Consider the following 23,439-nt stretch of genomic DNA (forward strand, 5'->3'; position numbering starts at 1 on the left):
TACCCAGCGTGCTGCTGACAAACGCCTTTACAGTTGTAGATTTGATTTAAAAAAGGTCCTAACAGCAATTAAACGCGTGTTTAGTTTATAGCATCCAAACACCCCGTGTGGTTTGTTAATGAATTAGACATGACCGTGCTATCAGGGTTACGAACGGATCCGTTACGTTATAAGAAGTGATTCCGGTTCAGTGGCAGGTTTGAACTCTCTGGAAAGTGACCATTGTTGTAATCAGGTCGAGGCTGTTACCATCTCTACTTGCTGACTTTCTTAGTTTTTTTACGGGTTAAACGTTACAGCGGGACAAACAGAGCAAGCTTTTTAGAGTGTCATGAAAGAAATGTCCAGGTGAGTCATGCATGTGGCACATTTCCCACTTGTGAACGTTTCTGTTCGCGTTTTGAGAGAGTCCTAAAAGAATAGGCTAACAACCAAACAAGGCCTGCAGCCACCGTTAGCTGGCTAGTCCGCTTGTTTGCTATTGGGTAACTTAGCTACACTGTGAACGAGCCTAACAAACTGCACGATTTCACTTGTTTTTGTTTGAGAAAATGTCAACTCTCAAGTAGGTTGGACCGGAAAACGAGTCATTATTTAAACCAATTCTTCCGCACCAGGCAGCTAACGTTTGCTAACCTGCTAAATTAGCCAGTTTGTTAGCGGCTCTGTTTGTAGCGTCTCGCTAGCTAGCTGAGGCGCAATACTTTCACATTTTAACTTCTTTCTGCAATGTCGATGTGTTTGCCTGTCACATTTAGAATTGCACACAACTATAGAACTATTGATACATGTGTTAACCAGGTTATGCACGTTAAGCACAGTGCTGTGTGTACACATGGATTCACGGTAACAGTAAGCAGAGGAGCAGAAAACAGCAAACAATAACACAGCACTGTGGCTGAGAAATGTCTTATCCTTAAAGATCCCCTCTAGACATATATTAAGACGTATAAGAATACTCTGCTTGGAACATTAATGTGTATCTGATGTTTTTTCCACAAAAAAAGGTATTATTACAACGCTAACATCCTTAAAATGACATCCTCGTCCTCATTAAAAATCCAGAATCTATTCATCTGTAAACATTGTTGATTTCTTAAGTTTTCCTGCTGGATACTGTTGTGGATTTTCGGAGCTGATGCACTGGCAGTTGTCAGTTTGAAGAAGAGAAGACCAAACCAAACTTCGTATGATGATTCTGGGAAAACTTTAATGAAGAACCTTGCAAGGGAGAGCGACTCAAGGGACACCTCCTGTTCGTACGGTGTCCCCAAACTCGTCTGACCCACACAGTCCAAAACCAGCCTTTAAGCCAATCATAGAAACTAGTTCGTCAGTTCCGAATCATAAACCTATGACCTAAATCTGTATCTTTGGTTTGTCTTGTTGCGTCTGATGATGACCTGCATTCTGGCCTTGGTTCGCCTGTGAGGCTCCTGGTTTATTAAACAACATGTGTTATCTTCTGTTTGAGAGAACAGAGGAGTACAGCTTGACATTCTGTTGTCCTGGTCAGTTATGGAATATCCATAACAGATACAAGATGTCTCCTACTTCACTGTTAAGTCCATTTTCAGTGTTTGTGCACTGGAGGCTTCATGTTTCCTCATTACACTTGTTTAAGTTGAATATTGGACAAGGATTGGCTTCAAAGTTATTTGTGATGTCACAAGTCATCCTCATAGGCCCCTTTAAAATTGTTTTTTCAACACAGACAAACTTTCCACTTTCAGCAGATGAATGTGAAAACAGCCTTCTAGTGTAAAACTCTGCTCGCATCATTCTGCACAGTGAAGCTCAAACATCCAACTGTGGGAACAAGAAGAAAAACAAATGTTTGAGTGGAAGGAACTTTAACGTAGTAACCAACTGTCAGTTTACATATTTTTCATTATTTATGAATGAGTTGTAGAAGCTGTGACATGCAAAAAATGAGAGTAGTAAGGTTGAATGTCATTGTGTGGAAGCTGTCATGTAATGTATTGCACCTTGTCGTGTTCCCTCGCAGCACCATGCCTGGTGGGCAGCAGCCTCAGAAACACTATGGCATCACCTCTGCCATTAGCCTTGCACCCCCACGAGAAATAGACCACCAGTACACCAAGAAGCTCTGTGATGCTATGAAGCCTTTTGGGGTGTTTGAAGATGAAGAGGAATTGAACCATAGGTGAGAAATTGCTCAGTAGAAAATTTTATACACCTCTACACTATTATTGACTATCTTGGTGGTATACAGTTATTGCAGCATGTGCATGTACACAGGTTACACACAAACACCTGTAAATTAACGTACTTAGGTGTGTATAGTAGACTTTAATCGGCACTTCCCTCGTAGAAACTTAGCAATCTAGTACTGTATTTTACTAATTGTGGTGTCACTCCATGTGTATGCCTTGTTGCTGGAATGCACATATTTACAACTGAAGTTTTTAATATGTTTTGTATGTATTATTTATTTACACCCAAGTTGTCTCTTTTCAGACTTGCAGTTCTTGGGAAGTTGAATAACTTTGTTAAAGAATGGATCGCAGAGATCAGTGAATTAAAGGTAGGTTCTGTCATGCCTTCTAAATTGAAGAGATTGTATATGATGCAATATGGAGTCATTAAAGGTGACTAATGAATTAAAGACACTAAAACAGTTGAAAGCTTGCCGATATGCCATAAAGAGGAGAAAAGTCATACTGACTTTATTTTCTATGTTTCTCTCTTCAGAACCTTCCACCATCAGCTATAAGCTGTGTTGGGGGCAAGATATTTACATTTGGTTCATACCGTCTTGGAGTGCACACAAAAGGTATGTCTAGTTGTTGTTTTTATTCATGTGTTCACTCATAGTGGTAACAGTATCAATCAAATCATTACTTAATGCTTGTCTAACAACATGAAATATCAATGACAGCACCTGTAGGACGTGATCTGCTATATTGACGTTCCACTGAACAAATCACAGAGAGGGTTAAAGGCAAAGAAAATTGCCTCCATAACAATACCACCCCACTGCACTCAACCCAGTCTAAGCAGGCATGTGTCATTGTTTTTGAAAAGCACAGTTTTCTCTCTCCACACTAAAGCATGAGGCCAGCATTGTCGTATTTGTCTGAGCTAGAGAGAGTTTTTGAAAAGCCCAGTTTTGGGGTGTGAAAAACAGTAAACACGCTTGCTATGGACAGAGGGCTTGAGTAGGAATGTGGTCTACATGTAGTACATACATGCTGTAAAATTCAATGAATAAGATCAAAAACTGAAAATGATTTGAATGATACATGTATTATTGAAAAATGCATTTCTATGTTTTTTGCTATTTGTTGTGAAACAATTTTTCTTTTAAACTAAGCTATTAAAAAATTTTTTCAGCAAACTAAATAGTGTTTCCCTTTAATCTGAATAAGTACGGATGTTTAAGCTAATCTACACAGTTGGTAATTGTGCTGATTTAGTTGTTTTATTAGTTGATTGGTATCAGCTCTATAACCCCTGAGCAATTCCCAGTGCTCTGTTTATTGCGCACTGTTTCACTTCTGATTAAAATGAATGTGAGAACTGCCACATTGTGTTCCATTAAAACTGGAACCTGTTCATATCACAGTTGTGATATGAAAGTGAACTGCAGAGAAGAGCAAACAAATGAAAAGTGGCTTTAATTCAGTTTGTTCCGTATTTCAAAATGTCTAATTTATTGTAGAATATAACTATATCGTTTAGTTAGGGCTGGGTATCATTTGAAAATATTATGATACCAGTACCAACACCAGTACCCTGTAAGTGATATATCAATACCAATAGAGTAGAACTACTTTTTTTTCTTTTTCCTGCTTCATTCGATAATGTGAATGGAAGCATTCAGTTGCGTGAAATGCCACCACTCCTCCCCATCTGAATGATTCTTGCACATATACATTTTGAAAGTGTTCAAATTTTTGCTATAATTATTAAATAACTGTACATTGAAGTATTATCACCACAGACCCTATGGGTTGTAGCTGCTGTTCTAGAAGACCAAACACACGTCACATTAAATGCAGGTATCGTTTTACTGGAGAAGTTTTGATACTTCTTGGTACTGGGTTACTTCAGTCAATACCTTAAAGGTATCGAGTACCGATACCCAGCCCTATTCACAGTATAAAAGCTAAGCTGATACACTGTTAAAGGTGCACAAAAATTAGTGTGTGTCTTTCAAAGAAATGCTTGAAATCTTATTTCATTTTTGCCTGCATTGAGAGGTCATCTGTGTCGAGCAAAACCAGCCCTGATGTGTAGTTTTATTTGTCATAAATATCTAAACACCTTTCATTTTGTGGGCTGAGACTGTCCAACGCACGGCTGGATTTATCAGTTGAACAGCACTTTGACTCTCGACGTAGCGCTGTCTATCTCCAGTCCAGTTTTCCCTTTAGTGTCTCTACATGATCTTTTGAGCTCACAGTCAAAGGTGTTTATGCATAATGTTTTATCACATCAACTCTTTAACCGTCTGTGTACCTGACAGATTCTTATTGAAGTCCTCACAATCATTTAACCTACTGACTCACACAGATTACACTGATCAAAGTGACTGTTTATTACAGGAGCTGATATTGATGCCTTATGTGTGGCTCCACGCCACGTAGAAAGAAGTGACTTTTTCCAGTCTTTCTTTGAGAAATTGAAACAGCACGAAGAGATCAAAGACCTGAGGGTGAGTCTCTGTGGCATTATGACATTAAAACACAAGACAACAAATAAACTCATGTATAGGCTTCAGTGTCCAAAATCTCACAAGTCATTTAGGGAACCACCATGTTTGGTCATTTCCCAGTGAAGGAAGCCCCTGTTTCATTCCTAAGCCTTGAATAGTCACAGTGTTGAATCAAATGTTTTTCAGTCAGGGTTCCAGCAGTTCCTTTTTTAAAAAAGTCCTAAATAAGATGTTCAGAATTTAAGGTCATTTTTATCATTCACACCAAAAAGCTTTATTGTTAATTATGCTAGGTCTTAAATTTTGAGGCGATGCCTAGTTGTGTGAGAAATATCTCCCCACAGGATTCTTATTTAATATGCTTTGGTCTTCAGTGATGACTCAGTGTAGTCCAGCTCTTTCTTTTTTATGAAATGTTTTGATTGGTTTCTCACAGGCCACCTGCTCTCACCAAAGTAACAGGATTAAAGATATACACAAAACAGCACAGATGATGCTCATCTAAAGACAGTTAGCCAGGGGGGTTCAGAGGAGACGCAAAGTCCTCTGTTATATCTGATAGTTGCTAGAATCTCCATAATAATGTTTGTGATGCGGAGCTGCAGCGGGCAACATGAAGGAGAGGAGCAGACTTTTGATTTGGTGACTGCTTAGCTGGATTTTACAGATTTAATGGGCTGTTAACATGAATGTAAAATAGATATACTGTAACATATGTGTCTTAGCTGGAGATAAACGCACAATATGTCATTTCTACCGCTAAGGGTCTCTCAATCAAAACAATAACAAAAGATGTAGTTTGATGATGTTGTGAAGTAGCGAGGTATCATGGGAGTGGTTGTCTTCATTGTTAATCAACCAGCTTCTCCGGGTTAGGATTATTACAGTGTTCATTGTTCAGAGGTTTCCTCCTCTCCAGAACAAACAGACCCGGTAATTAAAACAGGTAAAACACTGAATAAAGCAGTTTCACGTAAAAAAATCAATGTTTCTCCGATGCTGTTCGGCAGGCACGGGACGTCTGGGAGGGGCTGCTGACGTTTGCTCAGCTTGTTTCTCTGATAACTTAAGATCCAGACGTCCGATGACTAAAATATTTAATCTGGTTAAAAGATATAGTTAAACACGGCTACGATCTAAAAAAGTTTATCATAAAAATGTGGCTTAAAACTGAATAAAAGTCAATTTATGACAACCACAACGCTGACGTATTGTCATTTATGTGTATACTCTTTGGCAGACGCCATTGTGGCAAACAGCCACCACGCCGACGTATTGTCTTGTAGATGTGTATTCTTAAGTAGACGTCATTGTGGCAGACAACCACAACGCTGACGTATGATCTTGTAAGTGTATACTCTTTAGAAGACACCTTTTGTTGCGGACAACCACAAAGCTGACGTATGCATCTTGTACACATATACTCTGGTAGAGGGAGTATGACGCCACTGACAGGTGACCAAATGAAACGGACCGTTACCTTGATTAAAAGTGGGTATTTCTCTGGGTTTGAAAATTGTTAGAAACTTGGGATAAAGTAAATGTAGGATAATGTAAGTACACAACTCCACAAAATATATAACATACGTCTAGTCGTTTTTAGCCATTTTAAAGCGGAACAGTCACATATTATAGCTTTAATGGGCTGTTAGAGTGGTTGAAAGGTAGATATACTGTATGATGTATGTGTCGTAGTGGGGAGAATTAACTACAGTCTTACTCTGTGGGTGTGAGAACGACCAGAACAGCCTTATTGTTTCACACAATGTCAAAATCAAAATAATTAATTTTATGTTAAAATGATTTCTTTTTTAAAGTTTTATCTAATGTAAAGTGTAACAGTGAGACACAGTTCATTGCATTTGCCATTAATTTGATCACTTTATGTGATTTTAAATATGATTGTTATATGGAGATACAAAATTATCCTGAAAAATATCCCGACTAAAATTGTCAAATTGATTTCTAACATGAAGCTCAGCCCTAATGTGCATTTGTTTTGCTGCGGAAAGGTATTAAATTTTCTCGATGGAGGGCTTAAAAAGATCTTAATAAGCATTACATTTGCAAAGTGTGCAGCAACGCTGTCAGTGTAGAAGATGCAAGAGCAACAGACTGCTTACATCACTGCTCCTGGGAGAGAATTCAGCTCTCTACGGTGCACTGTACTGGGAATGCAGGAGTATGCCTAACACTGGTGTGGATTGCTGGATTACATCTGTATGATAGTTACATTTACTGAGTTGGTAGAGGATTAATAAAGCAGAGTAATAATGTGTTAACTCTCAGGAGGTGAGCAGCATACAGGCCTGTGGTGTTGCTAGGTCTGCTAGCAAACTCTTAATTTCCCAATGTGTGTATTTACTAACACCAGTACACATAGTTAAAAGTGTGCAATACATCTTAAGTTTTGTTTGTTGTGAAACTTTGATTATGTGGAAATGAAGTTTCATAATTAGGTGATATTTCTTGAAAGTTTTACTACTTAAAAAAACAACAACTTTATATTAGTTTTCTGAATTTGAATCCACACTGCACCCACAAATCTGATGAGGTTCCACTGAAATTTAGTTTAGCTGTTACTTAAGGGTCTACAAATATTTTCATTGCACTGTAGGTGACATTCTGAGTGAGTGCTATGCTGGAGACATTACTTTACCTGTTTTGAAACACATTACAGTGTGCAAGCTCAGTGTTCTTAATTTTGTTTTTCACTTTTTGTTCTTTTGGTGTTTGCTTCATACAACAATAATGCCACTTTGTGACTTTGCCTCGTCCCAGATTTGTTTTTGATGTTGTCTCTTCTGGTGCTTTTTCAAGGCTGTCGAGGATGCTTTTGTACCAGTGATCAAATTCAAATTTGATGGAATAGAGGTAAGTTACTGAGGGCAAAGTGGTATTTTTTTTTGTCTTCATCAGAGGTTCTCAGTTACTGACCTGCTGCCAGCTTGTATGATGTTGGCTAGTGGATTGCAAAGAATTTGCCATTCCTGCAAGAGTTGAGCAGCACTGACCTACCTTTTTATGATTTTAAAAATGCCTTTCATTGTGTCTAATATTATAGTTGTTGTATTGTAGGTATAACCTCAGGGCCTCATGTATTTGATCCAGAGAAGCACCAAGTTCAGAAAATTCAACTCTGACTAGGATTAAATGTTGTAGATAGACGGTATTTTATACTTTTTTTTTTTTTTTTTTAAACTCTACTTTCTTTTTGACTCTTCTGTCTGTGTCTGAACAGATTGACCTGCTTTTTGCCAGACTGGCCTTACAGTCCATTCCAGACAACCTGGACCTAAGGGGGGACTCCATCCTGAGAAACTTGGACATTCGTTGTATCCGCAGCCTTAATGGTACACCACATGGCTTCTGTTGGATTGTACACATACAGTAGAAAGGTTATATTGACCTTAGGCCTGATGCTGTTTTCCAGAATGACATTTAATAAGTAAAAAAGTAAAATAAGCCAATATTGCATCACATTTTGTGCAGCTAGTCGTGGCAGGTATAACAGTGGTTTGTCTTCATGTGAAACATAAACCTTCTCTGCCTTGGAATTTACACATGAACTGAGTTATACTGTGTAATACTGGTCCGACAGCGGTTGAGGATTCTTGTGTTTTGTCTTATTACAGGCTGTCGAGTGACAGATGAAATTTTGTATCTAGTGCCAAACAAAGAAAACTTCAGACTGACATTGAGAGCCATCAAACTGTGGGCAAAACGTAAGTAGATTTAAGGTGTTCTTAAATGAATCTCTCATGGATGCCTTCACAATTTGGTTTACACATAACCAACCTCCTGTAACCCAGTAAACCTCCTGTAGATAACACCAGCGTTGTTCAAACGGCACACTGCCTTGTTGTAATGTACCCTGTGCCTGCAGGTCGCGGCATCTACTCCAACATGCTGGGGTTTCTGGGTGGAGTGTCATGGGCCATGCTGGTGGCCAGGACCTGCCAGCTCTACCCAAACGCTGTTGCTGCCACGCTCGTCCACAAGTTCTTCTTGGTTTTCTCCAAATGGTGAGAATCGAACACTTTAATTATGACTTCATTTTTCTTAATATCCACTTGATGGCAGTATTTCACAGCATTGTGTGATGTAGTATAAATTGTCTCATCATTTACACAAATAAACATTTAAAGCTTGAAAATTTGTTTACTACATTTGTCGTTTTTTTCCCCCTCCCAGGGAGTGGCCGAATCCTGTGCTATTGAAACAACCTGAGGACAGTAATCTGAATTTACCTGTGTGGGATCCTAGAGTAAGTATAACCACATGTTTATCATATTATTTGACTTGTGTTTATTACATGGACTGCTGTGCAAGAACAGTAAAGACTATCTGGCCACAGCTAATGGGCTGAGTTGTGAAAAGTTTGTTGCTGTTCAACAGATACAGGTACATTTCATTTCTCTTATTTCATGTCTCCTCGCTCCTCTGTCCTCGTGTGACCCGGAAATCGATCGGGTCCCCCCTCCCCCCCATCATGAGTTCCAATACTCTTAATTCTGCTCGGAGGGGGCTTCCCAGAGCAGCTTGGAGCAAGGAAGACTTCCTACGTGGACGTCTTTTTATCAGACGGACACACCCCTTCAATGAAGTGTGTTAGCGTGTTAATTGGACAGTGCAGCTGACCTGATACGGCAGACTGTGTTTAAACCGACAAAAAAAGTTTTAAAAAAATACCGTCGAAAATAACAGCACCAACTTGGGTGTAGCTATTTGCTAGTTATCATTGATAATTATGTGTTGAAGATACCTTTTACACGCAGTCTTTTTTGCTAGTCCAGGGCTTTGTTTTCTTTCTTTAGTTTCTTTCTTTTACCGTTATGTTTATCATAACAGAAAATCACCCAAAGTAATTCATCTGTAAACATTATTTCAAATATTCTAGCTGGTGTATTTGCTATCATGTTATGTTCCTTCAGCAATAAACACATTTTAATTGTGTATTGGTGTCATTTCCATGCAGTCGAAGCAGAGCCAACAATCTCTGTGTGCGTTGGGCAGAAAGTATAGTTTTACATACAATATAATACATAACGTCCTAAATGTTTTAGCTGCTTAATTATTTCTGTGTGCTATGAAGCATTTACGGTGTAGACACAAATAACTGGAAGGCAAAGACTTCCTGCTGGTAATGTGATTAGTTTCCATCAACTATTCAAAATATCAGCTGTATTCTCACTTCGAAAAAGTAATTAGTATCTAAAGTATATTCTCATATAGTCTTGGTTCTTTTAATGGGAAAGCAGGAAGTGTATCTTGAAGAACGGCTGGCATCTGGAGAAAAATAGAGATTAGTTGGTGATGTAAAATAAACTAAGTGGGCTCCACACAGTTTAAATACAGGTTTATTGTGTGGGTTAATACTGAGTAATGCTGTCTTTTTTTTCTGTTTGGGCAGTTCTTAATAATTTCTGTGTAAAGTCAAACTCTGTAGAAAGACGCTACCGAGCAGCTACAGCCCACTGACAGGGGAACCAGTGGTGCAGCCTTTATCAGTAACTGACATATCACTAGAGATGATATTTGAGAGGGAAGCATGTCTTATTTGTCCCCCTTCCTTGCATCTCCTACGTAGTTTCTTCTACTAATATCATGAGGAAACATGCAAATGAGGGAAGTGCGGAGACAATTCAGGGCACTGGGATGTACCCTGTGTGTGGGTGTGGGTGTGTGGGTGGGAGGGATGTATGCTGTTGGTTTTATGATACCTCTTGAGCGTGTGGGTGTGAAGTTGCTTTGCTTCAGGCAGTTAGGTGGGTGTAGTGTAGTTCTCATCGCAACCAATCATGGTCCCTTTGCTGTCCCTTTTTATTTTTTTATTTTGTTTAGGTGAACCCATCTGACAGATACCACCTGATGCCCATCATCACACCTGCCTATCCCCAGCAGAACTCCACATACAACGTCTCCACGTCAACACGCACCATCATGAGCGAGGAGTTCAAATACGGTAATAAAGACTGAAACTGCACAGTGACACAATGAAGAATGTTCAGAGAAAATGAATACATAAGCATATTTCTGCTTTCTGTAAAGTTCTTAAAGGCTTAGTGTTGTGAAAAGCAGTTGTAACGGTACATTTCTGATCCTCTTACAACTATATTTACAGTGGTAAATATTAATAGAAATAGAGTTAGTAGAAAGTAAAGACGAGCCTCTACCTTTTGTTTATGTTCTCCAGAATGTCACTTTGAATATTGAATTGTTTAGCTTAATATGTCTTTGTCCCTCTGTGTCTCACGTGATCAGGTCTCAGCGTCACAGATGAGATTCTTCAGGGAAAAGCAGAATGGTCCAAGCTCTTTGAGCCACCCAATTTTTTCCAAAAGTACAAGTAGGTGTTGATTTTGTCAGAAGGATAGCTGGATAGAACATTTCATAAACCAAAGCGAGATCAATAAAGCGTGTAGAGTTGTATGATCCTGACAGAAACGTCAGTCGTAATTTCCTCTTTGAATTAAGATAATAATTCTTTAAAATGTGTTTTCAAAACGCATTTTTAAAAGTAAGCATCATAATATATCCATGTGTGGAAATGAGCTGTTTGTGTGACATTAACATTTTTGGAGGCCACAAACTGTATTTGTGCTGTTGAAACTAAAACCAGATGAAGCAAGTTTCCTACCAACTTATTGTTTTCACTTTTTTGGTTTAGGCAGATTTGACTCATCCTAACTGTGGTCAGCAGAGTTTGGTCGACTCATTTTGTTTATGAAAGTCCCTCCCACACTATTCAAGTGCTACAACTGAGTTCTCTGCCAGCTTCTACTGCCTTTTGGAGTTACATTAGTCGCCTGAGCACGAGTGTCAAGTGTGAACTGTTCCACTGTATAGCACAGCAGACACAGGAGTTTTAATGATCAAAACGGTGCTGAATTATCCAATAAAATGACATGAATCGCATGACATGGATTGCAACCCACAACTTAGATTGATGCATTGATTCTAATACAGTAGGCCTGCAATAAATGCTGTTTATATTGAGACTTGTTTGAGTAAGGTTTTCCTTTGTTGTATGGTCTTAAATGGGAACTCATCAATCAATTTTATACATCCATCGGTGTTTTTCCATAACTTAGACTTACCAGCCGTTAAATGAGCTTGTTGCCGTTGTCTGGGATTCTGCTTTTGCTTCCGCTGTTCTCCGATCGCTTTGGAGACGAGTTACAGGAGCTAAATAAATGTTAGAACCCTTCCAGAGGTGGTAATAAATCAAGTTCCAGGTACTCGCAGGGGAGTGGAGGATGCTCACAGTACTGTCGCTTGCGATTGGTCAAGGAAATATGTCGAAACATCTCAACTACTACAAACACAACACAGCAGTAACCATCATTTTACTTCTATGAGCACACCGACAAGGACTTTTTATAATAAAGAACAATGATGATATCTGTCCTGCTGTAAGAAAAGCAAGGCAGAACGACCGTCTGTGCCTTACAAGTTCTGAAAGGTTCAGTCTTTGGGAAGCTCTAGGTTACAGTTTGTTACTTCCCAGTAATGTAAGAACACCAAAAGTGTTTTTTCTGGGTGTTGGGGAGTACTACTGCATATGTGAAAAGATACATAAAGCCTTTGTGGCTCCAGAGAGAGCTGTGCAAAATCAGATAGTCAGTTTGGGCTGAAGATTGAAAATGATAAGAAAGAAGTGACGTTATCAGAGCTGTAGCTCGCTCCTCTTCTCTGTGTGAGGCGACATCAGCCGCTAGTAGCATAAACTGTCCATCTTGAGTCCAACTATGTTATTTTACATTTGAACGGTGCCAGGCCCAGTGTATAGATTTTGTATTTGTGTATGTGGGATACGTTCAATCAGGACACATTTTATTTGTATGGCTGTTTAGGCACAGTGTTTTAGCAGGGAGTCTGTTTGACTTCGTTACTTTGAATCTTGGCTTATTTTTTGTTTTGTTCTGCAGGCATTACATCGTTCTGACTGCCAGTGCGTCCACAGAAGAAAACCACTTAGAATGGTGAGTGCCAAAGGTCTGGATTTCAAGCAGGTCTACAGGGTCAAATAATGTAAAACCACCCTCGCTATCACATAGTTTGAAACCAGAGAGCAACCCTCTGCCATTCTTCATTGTTAGTAAAGAGTGATTTATTTATTTTTTTGCATTTATGCTCTAAAGGAACAGATATAAGATAACTAAATGAAAAACTCTGAAGTCAGGAAAGTGTCTTGCAGTACTGTGAAGATAAGTTGTATTACAATATATGTGACACTTCTGTGAATGCATTCTGATGTTTTCCCTCAGGATTGGTCTGGTGGAGTCCAAGATCCGTGTTTTGGTGGGAAACCTGGAGAGGAATGAGTACATCACCCTGGCTCATGTCAACCCACAGTCCTTCCCTGGGTCCAAAGAGAACCGCAATGAGTAAGTCCAGTTTTATCCACACATAGAAACAGCTGAGTGAGAAAGCATATCCCACTAATCTAGAGCTTTCAGTAAGGGCTGGCTGCCGGCCAAACAGCCAACTACTCATTTAAGTCCAGCTGGCAACTTAATTATATTTTTGTTTCTAATCAAATAGTTTTGATTAACAAGTAGTGATTCACTTGCGTATACATTTACGACTACTAGTCTCCACTTCAAAACAGTGCGAGCATGATGACGGAGAAACGTGCGTATGTCTGTATCAGTCCCGCCCCCACATGTTCTATATGAATGTGAGTGTGAGAGGTTGTGTCCTGCCAAGTGGAGAGTCATTATCAGTGTTTAGCAAAATAATTGATTACAAAACACATGAAGAGTTGCATTGATTGCACAAACAGGACATCCTCATTAGATGGGTTACTCTGGAAAACACCAGAAAAACCAGAAAACACTGGAAAACACCGGTGGCAGCAACTTGATGATTGTGCAGAAACCATTTAAAAAGTTCACTTAAACGTGCTGCATTTTCCATATACGCCACATATGGTCTCAATGAACAATGGGATTAATGAATTGTCTTTTATTTACACTGAGCTTTTTACAGCAGGACCATCTCTAAGCTGCATTGCAAACACACAGCAAAACAGGCAATGTTGTCAAAGTAACAGGCTTGTGTCATATGAGGAAAATGTAGGCTGTGCCTCAGCCTCCCACTCAGGATGATAGTGAAGATGAAAATGAAGATGAAGGTGACTAGAAGTAGAGGAGTTGAGTCAGTAGATTCACATGATTTGAATCAAGTGATTCACATGTTATTTTTGGCATAGATATATTTTATAATTGATTTCATTTAAAACCAACACATAGGTTAGATAAGACATATGATTAAAAACATGTTCCCCCCTTAAAATAACCTTGTTTATTTTGGTTGAAGAGTGCATTTATGTTTCAGGTAACACAATACATTAACTATCATTGTGGCATGTCTTGATAAACCCTACATTGAAGGTGTCAATGAATAAATAAATAAAAAATAATAAATAAGGTCTATTGAGTCTTAATTATAAAAGTTCTGATCAGTCAGGAATAGGTGTGGCTTTAAATATTAATAGCTATTTACAGACTGTGTGGGCTAAAACACACAAGAAGCCTAATTCTCCTTTACAATGATTCACTACATGTTTACTCTCGGTAAACTCATTAAAATATGCAATAATTAAGATCAGTGTAAATGATTGAAAAGTGGTATTAGAATGTGCCAGAGTCCACCAAATTTGGCCTGTTATGGCCAAAAGCTTTCTCTGTGGGGGAGAGCCCCCTGACCCCCTTAGCTGGCTACTTTCCCCACGGGCTGGCTACTCCATTGCCTTGTGGAAAGCCTTGCTAATCATTAAACCTTTTACAAAGCACATTCAGCAAGTTTTGTTTTTCTTGAGTAATTGGAATGGAAAAGTTTGGTTTTGACATGTGTGAATACTGCTAGTGTAAGCCAGGAAGTCATGAAGTCACTGCTGCTGTTAATTATCATGCTTGAACGCAGCTTTAAGAGTCCTTTTTGAATGTGACATTTCAACCTGCCTGACTTGCTCTAATATCACAGACAGATAAGAACAGCCTTCTGTCATGTTGTCAAAGATTCTAGCTCACAAAAAAATCATAAACCTATGTTAAGCACTCTGGTCTAGGAGCAATTTTCATTTAGTTCCTGATGTGTTTCTGCAACAGGAACGACTTTGTGTCCATGTGGTTCATCGGGATCATCTTCAAGAAAGTGGAGAATGCAGAGAGTGTGAATATTGACCTGACATACGACATCCAGTCCTTCACAGACACTGGTAGGTCCTCGTATTACATATTACAGTTCTCTGAGAGTGCTTTTGGTATTTCTTAAATCTGGTCAAACATGTCATAGAATAAAATGGGCAGCAGTGCTGGTCATCTACCAGCATCCCTGCATACTGTGAGTGCATTTAAGTCTATATAGTAAATATTAACTTGATATTTATACGGTAACTGAATATTTCAGCTTTTGTTGTCCTCTTTGCAACTTTTTAATTGATCAGTGTTTTCTTAATCACTGGCATCACAACTTTTTTAACTCTTAGTAAACCAGAAATTAAATCACATTAAAACAAAAGACCTTTTTGTAACTGTAGCTGTTGCTATAACGAAAAATAACCTCTCTAATTAAAAATAACTAATAATGTTTGGTTTGTTTAGTTTGTGTTCAATGTTTCTTAAGGCTCTGGTACACAGAGGCACGAGCCCTTTGGTACATATGCTGTATATACTCAGCAGCTTTAGTTCACTGGATTCATAACAAAAATCACTTTGTGTTCAAGATGATACAGAAAAATACAGTGCCAGCTTTCAAAATTCACAAGTATAACTTACTAGCACAATATTGCCCAAGCCTCACCATACAGCATAGTTAATCTGTTACTGCATGACTGCAAGAAGTATCTGAAAGTATCAATGTACTGAAGAAAGTCAATCATACACAAACATTCATGCCAGTAACTAGTAAACCTTAACATGGCATGACGTCTCCTGCAGTGTACAGACAAGCCAACAACATTAACATGCTGAAGGATGGGATGAAGATTGAAGCAACACATGTAAAGAAGAAACAGCTCCACCAGTACCTTCCTGCTGAACTGGTGCAGAAGAAGAAGAGGGTGAGTGAGGTATTTTACCGTGCATGTCATTTAAAGGTAATCGTGTCTTTTCTCTCATGTTTTTTTCTTTTTTCCTCGGTTCACTCACCTCCTTTTCCAAATGTCTCCTCTTTTGCGCAGAGCATAGCGGAGTTGAACCGTAGCTCTAATGGGGGGAGCTCTAAGAGGATCTCTCTGGACAGCAGTCACCTGGACAGCTCCAGAGACACAGACTCAGGGACTCCCTTTAGCTCCCCAACCAGCAAACCCTCCAAGCCCACGTCTGACACAGAAGACAAGTATGATACACACATCTTCACAATGACCAGGCTCAAATCCCCAACATGATGCTGAGTGTATATACTGAAGTTGTTTTTACTCTGTATTTTGCAGTGTCAGCCCTCCCAAGCAGCTTTTTGTGGAAGGCTCCCCAGCACCCAGTGCAGCACCTGCTGCTACAGACCAGGGCATGTCCATCCCTGTCATCGGCTCAAGTGAGTCTAATTTTTACACTATCATATATAGCAGGAATCTGTGAAGTAGTAAAACAAAGTGAAAACGAATTGCACAAAACATTATCTGTATTTGAAAAGCCGTTGTGAATAAATAGACCTTGTGCGTTCTGCAGAGCCACCGGTTAAAGCGAAGGCTCCTTCTCCACCAGCCAGCAGCTCCGTCACCACAGTGCTGAGCGGGAATGTGAAGCCCAACACCACTAGCAGCCCCAGAGAGGAGCCCAACGGCTTGGAGGACTCCGTCAATGGAGCTCCTGCCAAGAGACCGCACTCACCTACACAAGAGGACCTGGCCAAGAGGCACAAAGACACAGAGGTAGACAGGCTGTTCTCCAGTCACAGCAGGAGTTATGTGTGTTTAATACATTTGGCGTTAGATTTAAACTTAATGGAATTTGACTGTTTTGTGACACTTTGCTTTGTTTTTGCTGCAGGTGGTGTCCAATGATGACTCTACTTTCAAAGAGCCATATCCACCATCTTCTGACTCCCATATGCATGGAGAAGGACCCAACATTGTAGGTGTTAACTCTGTCTGACAGATTTGTGTAAAGATTAACAAAACAAATCAGCTGTTTCACATTCTGTCTCTCTCATCTTTAATTAGACTCTTTCTGGATCAAAGGCTAAGCCCATTCCAACCATCGATACCTCAAGAACACAGGTAACTTATTCTGGTTTTTCATTAACATTAGGTCATTTCATACCTTGCCTGCTGGACATGGGTTTCTTTGAAGCAAATGTTAAATGACCGGATTGTGAAATGTCACCTTTTCCCACCTCAGAGACTTCCCAGCATGGAGCTGCCAGACGCCTCCTCGCCTCTCCCAGCCAGCAACAGCTGTCGCGTTGTGAAAAATTCCATTAAACTGGCCCTGAACCGCCACAAGTGAGCTTCAGCTGTTTTTCCAGCACCGTTAGGGCTTAGTTGAAACTGTTGGTGTTATTTGATTGTATTACCGTTGCAATTATTGTTCATCATGGCTTGTCTGTTTCAATGTCGTGCAGCATCACACCTCCCAAGCCCCCAGTGTTTGAGGGCACCCTCACAACTGACGCTCCTCCCACCAGTGAAGAAAAAGGCATGTCCATTCCTGTCATTGGGTCAAGTGAGTGTCTTGTTTTTTCCATTCTAGTTCTCAAAACTGAAGTCATCAAGGTTCTCATCATGTCAAAATAGGCTTGATTAATGACGTAACAATATTTTGAAAGATGAACAAATGGACAAATGACCTAAAACAAAGTATTTTTCTCTGACCTGCAAGTATCACATTAGAAAATGTTGATGGAAACAGGAATTCAGAAAAACTTCATCAGTTTCACACAAAAGTAATAGTGAAATCATTTTTACACTCGCTTGAGGTGTTTTTTTTCCTTTTTTGAAAGAGTTAATGCGCTTAATGGAAGGTGGAAACGTCTTTGCCGAAAAAGCTCTGACGTAGCGGACATTTAACTCACATGACGGACTAGCTGTTTCCGCTGCCAATACTAGCTGACATGAAAGAACAATTACAACTTGCCCAATTTGAAACAAATTCTCTCCATTTTTCTGTTGTAGATGGCCATGGTGACTGGTTTTGTTTCTGGTTTGCAACCTCTGCTTCTTCCTCTCTCTTTATTACAGCCATGCATAACCTATACTGCCAACTCCTGATGAGACAAGGCTTCCCGTAGCCTAGTTTATTCTCTCCAAACCAGCTGATGGAAACGTGCCTGATTCGCATTTTCTTTTTTTTTTTTTTCTTTTTTCTCCCTTTTTTGCGACATCAAAAGTTTAAAGTTGGCTTGACATTAGATGGAAACACAGCTATTGTAGCTCCTGATTAGTAATCAGTACATATTTATGGACTAATTGCAAACGTAATCCTACTAAAAAAAAATTGACAAAGAATGATAAAACAGCGTGAGCGCATGCATATATATATATATATATACACACATATATATATATATACACATATATGAGGTATATAACACTGTTTTGTCATTCTTTGTCAATTTTTTTTTAGTAGGATTACGTTTGCACCTGTGACCATGGTGACTGTACAGTACAAAGTTGGTGAGAGCTGTAGCCTTAGAACGCTTAGAAGACTTAAAAATGCATGACAAAGACTACAACGTCTTTGGTTTTTGTTGACTAAAACTAAACTTCAAATAATTAAAATAAAATCTTAATCAAGTGTTTTTGTCTCTTTGTCTCTCTCTGTAGAAAATACTGCATCCAAACCCACTGTGCCCCCCGTCGGCAGCTCCATACCTACATTAGTGAGCCGAGGAGCCGACCCACTGAACGGAGCGCCCTCCAAGAGACCCCACTCTCCATCTCTGGAGGAACAGGCCAAGAGGCTGAAAGAAACAGAAAAGGCCAGAATCCACATAGCTTGAACACACAACTATAGACTGGATGAATGCATAAAAACACAGAGGTGGGGCTTTGTTGTTAAGTCTAACACCGAGAAGTTGACTTCACACGGGGAGAGGGGGAGTGCGTTCAGGTTGGACAATCCTAAGTGTGAAGCAGCAGGATGGACACCTCACCTCAAATCTCCAGTGATAACAGATTTGCCAGTGGATAGGTGATTTGGTCAAACCAGATGTTGTCAGCACCTTCGGTCAAACTCACAGCCAGAGAGCATTTAACACAACAGTTACGGAGATATCCGACATGGGAACTAAAGCGGCAGTTTTTTTACTCGTCTTCTCCCTCAGTGTTTAAATATGTACACAGTACAGACGGAAAATGAGCTGTTGTTCTTTTCATTTTCCTCTTTTTTTTTTCCGAGTTAACATGTTTTAAAACAGCCCAGAACATTTATCGATGCTTGCTACACACACTTCCGGTGTATGCTGATGTTTTTTTTTTTCTTTTCTTTTCTTTTTTCTTTTCTTTTCTCCCAAACAGGAACCTGTACAGTAAATGTTGATGTACATAACTTTTTTGTCTTAAAAAAAGCAAAAGATCACTGTTAAGTCTTTTGATCATTCTATTGTAGTTTTATCTAAAAACGTGAAAAAAAAGTTTAAAAAATTGTAATTTTTTGTTTTTCTCTACTGCTTGTCCAAAAAAAATTTGTCTCCAGCCCTGAATATTTTTTGTAAACACCGTATAAGTTTGGATACAGTTGCAGGGAGGATTTATTGAGGGTTTGCTTGGATATGACGGAAATCACAACCACGACTCTTTAGACCACCACGACTACCCAAAGAGGATTCCAGGTTAGTATCGGACTTGCAGTGTGTATGTAGGTGATCATATTATCCAGATCCTTGTTTAACAGAAACGGTAGTAGACGCCCAGCGACAGCAGTGCTTCTCAGGTGCCGGTAAGAGCAAGAAAATCATCCTAACGACAACAAGAAACTGTCAGGCGTTTTCTGAAAGTGACGAAATGGGTCTGAAGCTTCTCAGTCATTGTTTAGCTCTCGGAAAGATCAGTATGAAACAATGGAAAAACCATATTGTCTTGGATTAAAAGAAAAGGTTGAGTTATTCATTATCTGCCTACTTTTCATGGTTTGTTCAAGCTTTAGATGTCAGATAGTTGTGGTAGACACAAAAAAGAATCAAATGAGTGCAGGACAGTTTAGAGTGCTCAAATGTCAGTCTTGACTCTCGTGTACTGTACGTACCTGTGTTTAACATGTAAAGTTATCCTCATGTGGTCAACAACCCAGCCATCAGGAGGGCTAAACAAAGAAAAAGTAATTTCTTCAGATTACTGCTTGACCCCCCCACCCCCACCAGTTCACCGTGGTCTGTTGGCTAGTGAAGCTTGAAGCCAGGTCCTGCTTGTGAGCGCGTTTCATGTCCATGAAAGAGTTTGTGGTGCTTTGTGAAAAAAAAAAAAAAAAAATGGTTCGAAGCTTTTTTGACAAGTTGTGCTGGTTTGTGTGTGTATGCATGTGTATGTGGTTGACTGTGTGTGAGCGTGCATGCATAGATGGTTGTTTATGTGTCGGAGAGAGACGGAATTCCCTTAGATATGGGTGTTATGCGCCTCCTGTGGAGGTTCTTAAAAAGCATCTCCTGGGGCCACAGGTGGGGGGTCAGGAGACAACTTTTTTTCCTGCCTTGGGCCCCAACCCTCCATCTTTATGGTCAGAAGCTGGGCATCTTTGTGGTGGATTTCAGCACAGAGGATATATACAGTATATACAACATGTGCTGCTGCATTGTGTAACTAACAAGGCGAGAGTTAGGACGCAGGGACACAGGCTCTTTTTCCAGCATCAGTTTCCCCAACGAAATGTACAGAGAACAGTTTTTTCAAAAAGGCATATTCTTCATTATTGGGGGTTTTCTTATCACTTTATTTATATTTGCATATTTGTACCATGTGATCTTTTTTTTAATAGCATTCATAGCAGGTAGGTCTTTTTTGAATGAAATCTGCACCACTCTGTTTCAGACAACCCATGTTTTGCTGTTCGGAAACATTTAACAAAAAGAGGTCATTTAGATGTTTGTTTCTAAAATGTATTGAAAGGGTATTTTTGTATGTGTTTATCACTTCCTTTAAATGAATCCGTACACCCATTAAACCCCTAAAAACTACACAGGTGTCTTGTGGTGTTTTTTGTTGTGTGTTTTACATCGCTGAATGTTTTACAAGCCGAAGCTGCTGGCGACTCAGACCGTCAACAGATGCTTCAGCTGGGTTTGAAATGACTCCTTGAGACCCCTCCTTGAGAAAATGGCCCCATTCACCAGTAACAGTGGATTATCCGAAATGAATCACAATTGTCTCTGATGAAAATTTTTAAAGCTACCCGTAACTAAGAGTACATGCGCTCTAGTGTTTATATAGTGAAGGAGGGGTCATGCTAGTAACCTCTCTACATCAAAGAGCCACCATTTCAGGCCTGCCCAAAAAATCCTGAACACAGAAATGGTGAAAAACAGTTAAACGCTCTAACTCCACAATTCAGTACTACATAATTTAGTCTCTTCAAATTTTCAGCAATTATTTTCTAACATGTACAATTTGTTTTAAAAATCTCTCATTTTCCTTTACATTGACTTTAAGCCAACAAGGAGGAGAAGTCCATGAAGTGCTTAAAAAATGGAAATTTGAACATCTACAATTCCATGACAACTGAACACACTCTCATCTGCTGATGAAGACGGTGTGATACAATTGAAAGCTCCAGAACAGCTACTAAATGGACCTTGTGGTGAGATTGGAAAAGCGAAGGTGGCTAAACAAAGTAAAGAATTAACCTTTGTCAAAATGAGAATTTCCTTTTTATGCACTCCTTGAGTTCATGGTTGCTTTGAGACTGGTCTTGTCATTACAGGTATCAAGAGTCTCACCTGATAGAACTTGTAAACATCTTGAGTTATGGTCTGTATAACATGGCCTACAGCCATGCAGCCTGTGTTTGTAATCAGGGCTTGAAAATAACTTTTTTGATCACCAGCCAATATTGCTACTAGATTTTAAAGTTACCAGCCAAAATGTTTTTCTTGAAATAAACCAGATTGAAAGCCACACGATCAATTTAAACATAAGTATTAGAAAAAAATAAGATATAGCATAATAAATCTCTTTGATAGTGTCCTCATTGAAATTATTGCCATTTGGCATTAAATGTCTTGATTTCCTTCTGCTCCCCTCCTACGTTTTCATTTTTATCCTCAGCCTTCCTCTTCTGCTCATTTGTTTGTTTTTTTTCTTTTTTTGCCCCAGTCAAAAATCTCCACATTAGCCAACTAACAAATTCATAGATAAATCGACATCAAGTAGGCCAGTGGTCTTCACTATTTCTGTCATGGGAGCCACACTGGCAGGACAGTCGATAGGAGAGCCACTTCTATCACGAAACATCAAAATCCAACCTAACCATTAAAGGACCAGTGTGTCAGATTTAATGGCATTTAGTGGAACTGACTTGGCATAAATGGAATATAATATTCTTAAGTATGTTTAAATTAGGGTATAATCACGTGAAAATAAGAATTATTGTGTTTTTGTTACCTTACAATGAGTCCTTTATGTCCAAATAGGGAGCGGGACCTCTTCTAATAAGGATGCCATGTTGCACCGCCATGTTTCTACAGTAGCCCAGAATGGACAAACAAAACACTGGCTCTAGAGAGGGCCTGTCGTGTTTTTTGTGAGTTTCGCTGCCACCGTAGGTTCTCCTACACGCTTGGAAGGGGAGGGCTATTCAGTTGGTTGCAATCTGCAACCTCACCACTAGATGCCACTAAATCCTTCACACTGATCCTTTAAATAAATCTGCCTAAATTTGTCATCCCATGACATACAATCTGTAATGCAGCCAATACAATCTGAATTAAAAACAGGTTTACATTTATACTGGAATGAGCAGACGCAGGCCATTCCTTGATTTCCTTCATGTTTTATTTGTAGTTTGTTGTCCTTATGAATTATGTGTATTGGCTGCATCATGCATGAGAAGTGAAGACCACATCAACCTTGTTTTAGCGTCTTTGCATAGACACATCCACTGCTGGTTCGACTTGATTTGATCCATGTCCAAGCTAGCCCCAGTTTTTGTCTCTCCTGTATTAACATTACATTTGAGTCACAGAGCTAGCTGTTTTATGAAAAATAAATACCAATCTCTGAAACACTCAACAGTGATCTGAAGGTATTTACAGAATCCTTAAACACTCTTCTAACTATCTGGATGAAAAAACGAAACCCATTTCTCAAGTTGTGACTGTTTCCTGTCCAGGTAGCTAAAATGTAAGTGATATGATTTTTTTTGTAAATTTTGGTTCACACTATCATCTTTATTTGGATAAGAAAAAGTATTTTAATCATGCAGCAAAGAGAATATTTTTTAGATTAGAGTCTTTGAGCTTAGCCTGAAGACTGGAAACAGGGGGAAACAGCTAGCTTGGTTCTGTCACAAGGTAACAAAATTCACCTACCAGCACCTCTAAAGCTCACTGATTTCCATGGTATGTGCTTTTTATTTGAAAATACAATGGCAGTAACTTCCTGGAGTCTTCACTGGTTGCCCGGAAAAAACTGCTGCTAAGCTAAGCTAACTGGTCACTAGCCCGAGAACTGCTGCCCATTGGTCCGAAGACCTATTATTCCAAAACCTCAATAGTTTGAAAAATGTCCCACTGGATGGAAAGCCCATTAGTCCATCGGCCTGTTATCCCGAAAACAAACACCCACTGCTCCAAAGACCCATTGCTCCAAAAATACACACTCT

At 39.4% G+C, this 23,439-nt stretch overlaps 1 protein-coding gene across 2 annotated transcripts; it reads left to right on the forward strand.

The window, feature by feature from the left end:
• The first annotated feature begins 2 nt into the window (after positions 1–2).
• Positions 3–20,797, forward strand: papolg (poly(A) polymerase gamma). Of its 2 annotated transcripts, XM_042433080.1 has the most exons (24): positions 3–348; positions 2,009–2,167; positions 2,482–2,548; positions 2,716–2,797; positions 4,572–4,681; positions 7,502–7,555; positions 7,923–8,034; positions 8,317–8,406; positions 8,568–8,706; positions 8,876–8,948; positions 10,526–10,646; positions 10,946–11,030; positions 12,613–12,666; positions 12,952–13,071; positions 14,797–14,906; positions 15,628–15,749; positions 15,870–16,027; positions 16,122–16,222; positions 16,357–16,559; positions 16,678–16,761; positions 16,851–16,907; positions 17,029–17,132; positions 17,252–17,352; positions 18,453–20,797. In XM_042433080.1, the coding sequence occupies exons 1-24, from the start codon at positions 332–334 to the stop codon at positions 18,626–18,628; spliced, it is 2,499 nt and encodes an 832-aa protein (XP_042289014.1). In that variant the 5' UTR covers positions 3–331; the 3' UTR covers positions 18,629–20,797. The 2 variants fall into 2 exon arrangements, with proteins under 2 accessions (XP_042289014.1, XP_042289015.1); XM_042433081.1 differs by lacking the exons at positions 12,613–12,666; positions 12,952–13,071; positions 14,797–14,906; ... (7 more) ...; positions 17,252–17,352; positions 18,453–20,797 and adding an exon at positions 11,352–12,591 and having other exon boundaries at positions 7–348.
• Positions 20,798–23,439: the final 2,642 nt, after the last annotated feature.

Source organism: Thunnus maccoyii, chromosome 14, assembly GCF_910596095.1.
Source record: "Thunnus maccoyii chromosome 14, fThuMac1.1, whole genome shotgun sequence".
In the NCBI taxonomy this organism is placed as follows: Eukaryota; Metazoa; Chordata; class Actinopteri; order Scombriformes; family Scombridae; genus Thunnus; species Thunnus maccoyii.